At 40.1% G+C, this 11590-nt stretch overlaps 2 protein-coding genes across 3 annotated transcripts in view; one reads left to right on the top strand and one right to left on the bottom strand.

Annotated features, from left to right (window-relative positions):
- Positions 1–234: 234 nt before the first annotated feature.
- zgpat (zinc finger, CCCH-type with G patch domain) lies at positions 235–6641 on the top strand. The gene is made up of 7 exons (XM_058641866.1): positions 235–366; positions 771–1454; positions 2489–2622; positions 2709–2867; positions 3037–3159; positions 3334–3745; positions 4188–6641. The coding sequence occupies exons 2-7, from the start codon at positions 832–834 to the stop codon at positions 4324–4326; spliced, it is 1590 nt and encodes a 529-aa protein (XP_058497849.1). The 5' UTR covers positions 235–366; positions 771–831; the 3' UTR covers positions 4327–6641.
- A 3786-nt stretch (positions 6642–10427) lies between these two features.
- Positions 10428–11590, bottom strand: part of LOC131468043 (neuronal acetylcholine receptor subunit alpha-2-like) — a 33538-nt gene continuing 32375 nt past the window's right edge. For both annotated transcript variants that reach the window (XM_058641886.1, XM_058641885.1), the window contains exon 6: positions 10428–11194. In XM_058641886.1, coding sequence (XP_058497869.1) covers positions 11069–11194 — 126 coding nt within the window. In that variant the 3' untranslated portion in view covers positions 10428–11068. The remainder of the gene's footprint in view (positions 11195–11590) is intronic.

Genomic DNA, 11590 nt, shown 5'->3' with positions numbered 1-11590 from the left:
TTTGAGCATGTTCTACTGTGGAAACTAGTGCTTTCTTCTGAGAAGAAGCTACCATTACTTTTAAAAGCCTTATTAAAAGTTGTGCTCTTGACCTACATATAAAAACTAGTTTAACACTAATACACTACTTTTTTTTTAACCTTTTATTGAGAGCGGTAAGCTGTCAGAGCAAGCGGTCCTAAAACGTCCTAAAGCACGTTTTATTTTGAAAGATGAGAGAATTCACAACAGAAGTCCACTTCCCCGAGCTTGATACTAAACCGGTATTTGTGACTGTAGATAGTTGATTTACTTTTTGAACGAAACAGATGAGTCTTACTCGCAGGTCGGTGCAAAGGATATCAGAAAACTGGCCTAATTGAGAGGGTAAAGAATGTTTTGTTGGTTATATGTACAACTAAGCTTAAATACGGCGAACATATAGCTAACACTAGCTGTGATGTAATTGTGATGTCCAGTCAGCGATTCATAGCAAGGTTTATGTTGATAGCACCTAATCATTATACAGGTTGTGTTGCAGGAAAATATCTATATCAACCACCCTGTGAATATTGTTATTCATATTGCTGTACACCCTAAAACAGTACTCAAACTTGGACAGAATATCTAGCTAATATTTGCTAGACAATAAAGCTCCATTAAAAAAATATGACCTTAAAAATGATTCAGATTATCGTGTGATTAAGATGAAGCCTCTCAGTCAGCCCATGACTCAGCTGAGATTTGCTACCTTGATTATACTGAAAATCCCCCATTTTGTTTTTCCTCAGATATCTTGGGACATCTTGATGCTGTCCATCTCTGTCCTGCTTGGTCCCCTGAAGTGTCAAAATGGACGAAGAAAGCCTTGAAGCAGCAATTGCTACCTATGGTGCACAGTTGCAGCAGGTAGAGACAGCCCTGTCAGCTGGCCTGGACCCCTCTCAACAGGCTGACCTGCTCAAATTAAAAGAGGACATTTCTCAGCTAATAGAGCTCACTGAGGCCAGTCTGGTGTCTGTCAAAAAGAGTCGGCTTTTGGCCAGCTTGGAGGAAAGCAATGGCCTACAGCCGTACGCCTCAGAGACAGCAGCTGACACAAGCTGTGCCGACAGCTGTTTGGACCCTGAGTTTGCTGCTTTTTACTCTGAGCTGGGAGAGTTTTCAGGTAGTGGCTCTGATTCCAGAGAGAGGGACAATGAGGGGACTGATGAAGTAGAAGATGATGGAGAAAATGAAGAAGTTGAGGAGGAGGAGGAGGAGGAAGAGGATGCTCTCAGTGGTACCAAAGTAAGAGCACCCTACAGGACAACATGGGGAACGCTGGAATACCACAATGCTATGGTGGTGGGGACAGAGCCGCCAGATGGAGAAGAGGCACAAGTAAGAGTGCTCTACCTCTACCCCACCCAGAAGTCTATGAAACCGTGCCCGTTCTATCTAGAGGACAAATGTCGTTTCCTGGATAATTGCAGGTAAAGTTAAACTGCATTGTTGTGTCTATATTTTTATATTTGCTCTGCAAAACATTGTGTGTTGAGACAAAAGAAAAAAATACAACGATACAAAGAAAAAGAATTGTATTGTAATATGGTCAGACATTTATTATTCATTCATAAATACAGTGTCATTCAAACATTCTGTGTCAGAACCCCACAACTGATGACTAATGTGGCTTGATTTATAAAAACTGATCTGCTGCTGAAGTGGAGTTATACTGTGCATAATAGTTCTCAGAAAAGATCATATCATTTGTATAAAGCTGGAAATATATTGTATAAAGATTTTAAAGACCTAAAATAGTCATCAGTTCACAAACTGATGACTATTTTGAATGGAAGCTATTTAATTCTGTGGCTATTCTGTGTCCAGCTAAAGTGACTCCAAAGACACAATCCACTATGATCAGTTAATTAACAATAAATTCCATAGTTGGTGTAGTAGAGCCAAAGGCTTACAACAAGCATTAAAGCATTAAAGCGGTCAGTAGATATGGTGTGAGAAGCAAAGGGCATACTAATACGAATACATTATCTTAAGGGAAAAGAAAGTTGGAGGAATCATTGTGATTTGTGACTGGTTTGCTTCTTTAGTCTGAGTCTGGACAGTTTAACATCTTCCATCTGGCCACTGTATCTGTAATAGCAGATACAATCCAGCAAGTGTCACCCATTAGCCATATAATGCAGGTATTCCTGACCATAGACAGTCAACAGGGTAAAAATGCAGTGAAGTCTTCTACCGCTTTATCCTCCACATGAGGGTCACGGTAGAAGCTGTGCCAATCTCAGCTGACATAGGGCAATAGGGGGGAACACCCTGGACAGATCGCCAGTCCATCACATGGCCACATACACAAACAAGCAGCCATTCACTCTCACATTCACACCAACGGTCAATTTAGAGTGTCCAATTTACCTTATCCCCATATTGCATGTTTTTGGACTCCACTTTGATGTCAGTTCTGTTGAGACAGAGCATTTTCAAAGATATTTTCTTTTGACTCAAGGTTTTCTCACGGTGAAGTGGTGTATGTGTCAGAGCTCAGAGAGTTCACGGAGTGCAACCTCAGTTCTCTTGAAGAAGGCTCGTCCTGCTTGACTCGACACGAAGACGGCATCTGGTACCCAGCAAAGGTTAAAGGTATTTCACTGAAAGGGCTTGATTTAAATGACGTATTCTATAGTGACGTTTTTTTTTTGTTTTGCTGACGCTTTCTCTCATTGTAGATATAGACAGTGGATTCTACACTGTGAAGTTTGACTCGCAGCTAATGAAAGATGCCGTTGTTGAGGCTGATTGTGTTATTCCGCCTTTGAGGGAAGACGACCCACTCTCCTCTGACTCTGACCTGGACGACACTGGAGACGAGGCTGCTTATGCAAAAGGTGGGTTCAAACAAGTTGTTGTTTCTTGATCAATATTTCTGCTGGTGTTAAAAATGTAGTGCACACAGGAAATTGGCCTTTCATTTTACATGCTGAAAAGAAAAGTCATTATTTTTGGGCCGTTTCTTTCTTTCAGTGTAATTAACTGTCTCTGCTTCCATTCCAACAGTTATGGACTCTGCGGAAGAATCCACAGTTTCGATAGATACTGCCAATTTTGGTGGATGGGAGGCACATACCAGAGGCATCGGATCCAAGCTCATGCTCAAAATGGGCTATGAATATGGGAAGGGTAAGTTTAGCAGTGGAAAACATTAATCACATGTTAGATTCTGAAACTGCATTGTTTCAAAAATGTGATTGTTTTTACCAAGATGTCCTTTCTCTTTATAAGAATAAGGGTATACATATACATATGTTCTGTATGTGTTCCTCTTTCTCACTCAGTCTCTTTTGTCTCTTTCAGGCTTAGGAAAGATGCAGGAGGGTCGAGTAGAGCCTGTCATGGCTGTGGTCCTTCCCAAAGGCAAGTCTCTGGACGAGTGTGCTGAGTTAACCCAGAGGCGCACCCAGAGCAAGGCCACAAAAGATGGCACACTGACCGGACGTCCGAAGAAACGCAGAAAACCCCGGGCTGCCACAGGAGAGCGCCGCACTGTATTTGACTTCCTTAACAACAAACTTGGTGGCAAGGGCACGCATCCCACTGAGGGGGGTGCTGCTGCACCGTCATCTGCAACTGGGGTGGAAGCCTACAGGGGAGGTGAAAGCACCAAGAGGAATTTAAATGTGAAGCTGTTCCAGGCTGCTCAGAGGGTCTCCCAGACAGAGAGAGAAATCCAAAGATTGACAGAGTCACTCAGCAGACACACAGGAGGGTAAGTGCGAGTTCATTGTGTTTATTTTACAAACTCTAACCTCTATGACGTTCGGGAACTGATCCTGAATGAACCAAGAAAAAATCTGTTATTGCAGGTTCCAGTCTTTCCACAGGAGCTCAGCAGCTGTTTTCTCCTCTACTGAGATCATGGTTAATTAGCAATCTCATAGTCTTCACACAGACAGTGTATGCCTTCACAAATTTCAGTTTATTGTAGAAATTTAGGCATTCGTTGCGATATTGCGCCTGTCAAGTAAAATGGTAAATAAGGAGAACTGTGGGAGTTGTGTGAAAATGCGAATAAGGTGTGAAGAGTCTAGGTTTAACAGACTGTACTTGTTTTTCCCTGCCAACTTGCAGCTGAACAAACTTCTCCTCATCTCGTTCCTCTTCCTAATCTCTGTTTTTGTTTGTGTGTGCATGTGCGTGTGCGTGTAAAGGGCCACATCCATAGTGAAGAAGCTGGAAGAGAAGCTGTCCGCAGCCCGCCGGCTGCTGGCCCAGCAGAAAACTCAGGAGGTATCCATCCAGAGCCAGCACAAGAAGGCAGACACCCACAGGAAGATGACTGAGTTCTGAGTTCTGAGTCCTGAAATGAACTCTTGTCCATTTGTTATCAGTTATTTTCACCAATGTATTTTTTAACATTTTTAGCATGTTTCTTTTTAACCACATTTTGGATTTGAGCTGGTGGCACAGCTCACTGTGTGCTAAAAAAAAAGGGTAATTTCTTTCATTTTTCAAGGACATAGAAGTTATTCTGTTCAGGTCAAATAATTCAAATATCCATACAGTTAAGTTGAAAGCAGTTTTTTTGTAACGAACATTTTGTCTCACTAAATCAATGTGTTTAGAAAAGTTATTGTGCATTTTCTCTTTCCAACCATACACTTTTACACAACACTATGAAGAAATGTTTCTCTAACACACGATTTCTCTATTGTACTCTCTCTTCTCTTGGAGAGGTCTCAATCATTTCTTGCTGAGGGCTGAATGCAGTACACCTTGATTTGGACGTTGACTGGTTTTGAAATGATAACCTCTGGTGTTGGTAGACCTTTACAGAGTTTTAAAGTGAAGCCTTTCCTTTCGCCCCCACACCTCTTACTTTCTCATACACAAATTCTATCAAGCTATGGCCCTAACCTCGCTATTAAATAATGAATTTGGGGAGAAACTTGTTTTCTCATAGCTTCAACTTGCATAGCCTGTGGGTGATGAGCAGGCCCGGGCAGTGAGAGCATCTACCTTGCTGCCTTTTAGAGTCAAATAAAGGTTGACATCGTGATGCTAGGTTGGACAAAATAACTTTTGGACCAGCAAATAAAAAATAAATAAATAAATAAATGGCTGAGCGTGTGTTCATGGAAAACACCGAGAACACCCCTGCCTCACCGTCAGCATGTCGGTGGTTGTGTTCCGATGGGGATGGTGAATGTATTCCTAATTTAAAAGCAATAATTGCAGCAGGGACCGACAGTTTACCTTCGTAAGACATTCGTGAAGTCTCAGGATGGACTGGACCAGAGGGCAGCTGCACATGCACAAATTATGATCCCTTCACCTGGTGCCCTGAGGGAAACCCTGCTTGTGCACCTATCAGTTTGAGTGGCAGCACTTTCAGATTGCTCTTGACTGGAGTGATCACATTGAATTTGCTGATCATTGGGGGAATATGTTGAAATGCGTGTGAGTGAGTGTGTGTGTGTTGATATAATGGGATCCCCTGGGCCTCTGTGCATCACGTCTTACCCCATTTCGTGAACCGCGGGTCTCGGAGGATATTGCTGCCCATCCACCGGCAGATTAGCGAGTGTGTTCAGGTCTAGGCGTGCGCACACTCCTGCAGACGTCTGTGGCATGTATGCATGTATTCAGACCGGCCTATTTAAGGGAGTTTTTGCAGGTAACTGGCACTTCGTCAGAGCCTGGATTATGCGATTAAGGAGGTGTGATAGGAGAATTGATTGGGAGGTTACTGTGACAGATGTCTTACTTAGAAATTCATTCCGTTGTGCGAGGGGTTGCCAGACTGCAGGGGCTGGCCTCTGAATAAAGAGCAGGGTGTTTGCCTGTGGCTCTCTGTGGTACAAATCAACCGCATTATAAAGTACACATTTCATGTACCCAATAATACAAGCATGTAACTTACATGTTATAGTTCATCAGTGACAGAAGTCTAGGGAATAGACGACTCTGCCTGCCTTTTTACGTCCCTGGCCCACATTTAATGCAGTCAGGAATCAGTTTTAATCGTTCCTCTTTTCTTAGACATTAGGGCAGACAAAAGACATCTTGTCAGCTTGAGGGTCCAGATTATAAACACATCACAAGAATATAGACACATCATGATTGTGGCCAATGTGACATTGATACAAAATGGAAGAAATGGAACTGAAAAATAGGAAAGTTTCAGGTAATTTTAGATGTTTTTACTCTTCATTCGGTTTTATGTTCAGTTCTATTTTTTTGTAACAGTGATTCATCAATGCATCACATTGCGTGTCACATTCTGAATGGTAGAGGGAAGTTCTTGCCCAGGTGACTTTGAATCTTGGATGCACATTCTGTACTCTTATAAAATAAAAATGTTGGCCAGATACGCAGGTTCTTAAATTGTGAGTATTACTCTAAATGAAATTGACTCTGTGGAAATTTGTCTAACGTGATTTACACAGTGTGTTTGGGACTGCAGTGATAGCAGATTTGGAATAGTGTGGAAGGTGGTGTCGTTTGTTGCATTTACACAAGCAAATACGCGAGAACCAAATTGTATCGTACATCTAACATAAGCTGCGAACTCATCACGTGAGAGAGAAAAGAGAGATTATAATTTACAAAGCTGTCACATGGACACGATGCAACAGGAGCTGATCGCACCAAATGACTGCATTTAGAATAGAAGAAGAATTTGTCATTTTTGCACACACAAACATTTAACCCATCTTTATTACACACCAGTAGTAAACACACACAAGGCAGACACAGGAGCAGTGGCTTATCAGCACTTATCTGCACCCGCGGAACATTGAGGCTCTGGCCCTTGGGTGACCCTCTGCTTACGAGCCCACTTCCTTTCCTCTTGGCCATGTGCTGGATTTAGCCAGAGTAACACCTCTCCATTAATTAGTAAATCCTTGTGCATGTAGTTGCAAAGACAATCACTTGATTGAAGGTAAATTTATTAACATGACATTTACAGTAGCCGTAATTAATAACTGTGTGCTTGCATGGCATTTTGAATTGTATTCTTGAGGCGGCCGATACAAAGGACCTTTGTGGCGCTCCACCATCTGATGCCATTTGTAATTTGCATTTTTTACAAATGAAATTATTCATATGAAATGTATGCTCAAAAGACACGTCTTATCACTTCACTGAAATTAATCTGTAGTAACACAAAGAATATCCTCATTTCACTGCAGAATTAAAGTGACAATATACCACGACGTTGATTGTCCAGAGAAAACCAGGAGAACACATGGAAATTAATATCCATTCATATGTGTCCGTGGTAACAGACAAAAAGCAAACCCGAAGCTCTCCGTTGCGTGAATGCATTTGGAGTTGAAGCGAAAGAGAGAGAGAGAGTGCGAGAGAGATCATGCTATGATGCATTTCAGACTAACATTCAGCCCTTTTCTCTACAGATTATGTGCTAAAAGTCAATGAATAAATATGGCCCTGCATGTTATTTCATCTAGTTTGGAGTGCTGTGTTTCCACATTATGCTAAATTGCCATTTTCTGCTGTCTATGGTTTTACATAATGATCAATGTTTGGTTGACTGCTGAGCCAGAAGAAATACAATAGCTTGTTGGCAGGGGCCAAAAACTGAGCTCATCACTTTGGACAGTCAGGTGTAACGTTACGTGCTTTTAAATCTAATCAAGTCTGAGGCGTTACATGGTAAGGTAAGTAGGTAAGTGGGAAAGAATCAAATATTTTTGCCTTTATTGTTTATACTAAAAACTCTGAATACCCTGATCAGCATTTAAAGGTCAATTGTGAATAACACATTTACAAATCTAAAGCCCCTTTTCCACTAGCACGGCACGGTGCAGTTATTTTGCATTTCCATTAGCGATAGTACATGGTACCTGGTACTGTTTTTAATACTATGCGTGATGTCGTCAGACTGCCGGCCACTGATTGGAAGGAGCATGAGCAAGATGTCCGACACAAGAATCAAGCTGAACAATGCCGAAATGTAGATCAGTTAAAAAGACTTAACAATCCTGAAAACATGGGTTCACTTCCATCAATTGCCAAGGGAATGTCTACAATCTCATAATTGAACAGAGGAGTCTGGTGTATTTAGTGACAGCCCTGCCGAGACGCATCACCCTGCTGCCGTATTTCAGCTCGGTGATTGTGCCAGACGGAGTCTGTGCTCCGGTCATGGAGGAAGTACTGCACAAATCTTTTTAATTAACTGATTCTAATGATTCAATAGACTGAACTGCTTTACAAGTCACTAGTGTGTGTGCATATTAATGAAAACACAACCAAACCGTTGTGAGGCGAGGCATGCAGGAGACACGGCATAACATTTAATTATTATGTTTTCATTAATTTATTATCACCTAAAAATGAACAATGGTTGTATTTTCATTACTTCAGAATGGGCCCTTTATATTACACTACAGCGGGGGCCCGTCAATAGATTCCACCACGTTCACCAACTTCCCCTCCAGAGAATGTTTCATTAATGTAAAAATATTTTATTTATTCAGCCCCTTTTGCTTTAGCTTTATTTTATTGTGTATAACATCACAATGCAATAGCAATGCCTCAGAAATGCCTCAGAAGTAGAAAATAAAAAGACTTTCACTACATAGCCATAGGCAAAAACAACAAAGAAATCAAATGTTAGTACAGATGGTATAAAATAATCATTTCAAAGTAAACCATTGAAATAAATATTACAGAAATGTCAGTTTTCTGCAATTCTGCTACTTTGTATACATATCTGATAGATCTGATCTGATTTTTTTTTTCTTTTTTTTTAAATGATAGATTTCACGATCAGTTCACTGTGTAAGGGGGGATATTTGAGAACAGTAAAAATTTATGAATTTCAAGTATAAACATATACTTCACCTGGCTCTGTAGATTGTAAATGGCTGTAATACCTGAGGACTGTGGGTAGTGTAGTGTTTTATCTTGACAAATGCAAATAAAATTCAGTTTATATTATACATTATATGTGAGAACAACAGGTGGCAGACAGCGTAAACCTCGACCTGCAAGTGAAAACTGGTGGAAACGGACTGGAATCATCTCAAAGTAACAAAGAGTCAATGCATTTGAAGGAAATATTGAGCTTTCAAAACAAAAACACCAGATATAGGCATTTCATTGAGCTTCTTATATTGTCAAAAGTGGTAGAGTGGCAAGTCATCAACAGCTATGCCACTAGTGTCCTTACTCACACCTCATATAACTGTTTCATATGAAATGGTACAGACCTTGTACAATTAGCCTTTGCTTAATCATTTTCACATTTTTATTCTGAAGTAATGGTTTTGATAAATAGGTTGAAAATATGTAATTTTGATAAAGAAAAGACGGATTAAGCAGAACTGCAGATGACAGGTCAGTATTAAAGTTGCCAGAATGTAACATTATGAACAATATTAATTCAATTCAATTCAATTTTGAAGTGAGTTCTGAAATCATCCTTGGGCTGGAATTGGGTTTACCATACAGTATCTCTGCAGCATTAAATATGTAATACTCTGGAAACTATGTGATCTTACACTAAAAATGTTATACAGATCCCTCATATACTATACCTGTTGCATGATTGTGTTGGCATCACGTAAATCAGTTTTAAAATTATTTTTAATTAAGTTTTATCAGCCTCTCTCTCATATTGTCTGCCTGTATCAGAAACTTCCACTTTAGTTTTGTACAGATTAGACTGTATGACAAGCTAAAATGCACTGTAGAGGCAGTTTTCTTTATTTAAGATAAAAAAAAATGCAAATGTTACCAAATGTAATACACCATTGTTTGTTGAGTATAATCTTTAATTTTATAAATATTCATTATGACCTGCTAATAAACCATGCTTGACCAAAAAATAACTTAACCCTTAGTGCTAGTGCTTGGTGCACCCATGGTAAATTGCCGTGGGAATAATAAACAACTTCCTGGGGGGGGGGGGGGTCAAAGTTATGAGTCATTTTATATTGCAGTTTTAGTAGTGATATAAAGTAGCAATAATTGTGCAGAAGTCACAAAATAGAGCTTTTTTCTTTTCCCTTTGTTCATAAAAACGAGCCAAATGAAATTTAAACTGTGACACAATTGTGACACATTTCCCACATTTCCAAATTTCACAAATTCAATACGATTTTAAACATTTTGAGTACATTTTGCTCAGGTGTGTTTATATAGTTGCTGAAAAATGTTTTTTCTTCATGAGATTGCCTACGTGTTGTGCTGAAAAAAGGATACAGGACACTATGTTACACATTCTTATACCCCCATGCTCTGTGTTCTAAGGGTTAATAAATAATAATTGGCCTAGTCATCCCACTCCTATTGTATTCATCATACAATACAAAGACCTGAATGTGAGAAAGGCAGTGAAGAACAGGAGAGAGTGATTAAATCCACCCATTACCACCGACTTCTTCTAGATATAACAAAGAGAATGAATGAAAGAAATATTGAATAAATATGTTTATTTCACTGGGAAGATTAGAAAATCACAAAGCTGTAAGTGTCCTTGACCTCTGAAAACCACACACACACACACAGTAAATTCCATCCTAGAAAATCTTCCACCACAGCACCGAGTTCTGACAGATCAGGTTGGTATGAATCATTTTAGAAGCATCTGGTGAGCGCACTGCACTTGTGATTCACTTGTGCTGAAGTCAAGATACCTCACTAATATTGTGACTTCCTGTTAAAATCACCCTGCAATCTAGAAGACTGCGTCCACTTTTGTGTGTATACAATCTATTGTCATGCACACTTTTACACCGCTCAGTCTACTCTTCATTGTTTTCACAAAAGGTGACAGCAATACAGCTCAATGTCGAAATGGATGGGTGCGCAAGGATATTTTTGCTGTTGCCCTTTCGCCCTCATAAAGAATTTATATCGCCCAGCGGAATCAACGATAGATATTTAATCTCATGTCTTCACGAGTAGCCTTTTGATAACCTGGGGGCAAAAGCAAGAAATGTGACTTTCAGGTCCTTAAAGAAATAAATAAAAGGACAAATGATAAAAAGAAAACAACAATTATGAAACGGTGCTTGTCCTTCTCTCAGTGTTAATGACTTTCTTTGATGATCGGGTTCTAGATCATTCCAGCCAACCAAGGAGGGAGAAAGAGTCCCACAGATCCCAGTATACACACCAGTACGAACATCCAGAGGAATATCCTGTCGATCACCATGGCCACATACTTCCAGTCCTCCTTCACCTGGCAGAGAGGAGACACTTTTCAAATTTCACACCAGTATTTCTTTGTGCAAGCTGACACTTCATACCCTTGATTGATTTCTTATGAATGGCTGATTTCTCTCCATTATGAGGCAGCTACCTCCTAAAAGCCAGTCACTCCATACTCTTCTGTCTTATGAAAAATTCAAGGTTAAATTACTGAGGTCACATTATTTCAAAGACTGGTTTTCTCAGGCTGGATATAGAGAGTACATTGTGGTACTTACAATGGCTTGTGAGAGTGAATACAATAGCTTCCACCTCTGGTTTCAGAATAATTTTACATATTTGTGAACCTCTCCTTCCATTCCACAGTGACAACTCTCTCTTATTTCAGACTCAGAAACTGCTACCAAAACTTAAAGTTGCTCAGCAG

The sequence above is a fragment of the Solea solea genome, chromosome 11 (genome assembly GCF_958295425.1).
Source record: "Solea solea chromosome 11, fSolSol10.1, whole genome shotgun sequence".
In the NCBI taxonomy this organism is placed as follows: Eukaryota; Metazoa; Chordata; class Actinopteri; order Pleuronectiformes; family Soleidae; genus Solea; species Solea solea.
Note: the sequence above shows the minus strand (reverse complement) of the source record. Positions and strands in the feature narration are given on the sequence as shown.

Bases quoted from the DNA above. Each gene is read 5' to 3' on its own strand.
- zgpat (XM_058641866.1), top strand. From the start codon at position 832: ATGGACGAAGAAAGCCTTGAAGCAGCAATTGCTACCTATGGTGCACAG. The intron at 2,623-2,708 runs GTATTTCACTGA...CTCTCATTGTAG, and splicing joins GTACCCAGCAAAGGTTAAAG to ATATAGACAGTGGATTCTAC. The intron at 3,746-4,187 runs GTAAGTGCGAGT...GTGCGTGTAAAG, and splicing joins CTCAGCAGACACACAGGAGG to GGCCACATCCATAGTGAAGA.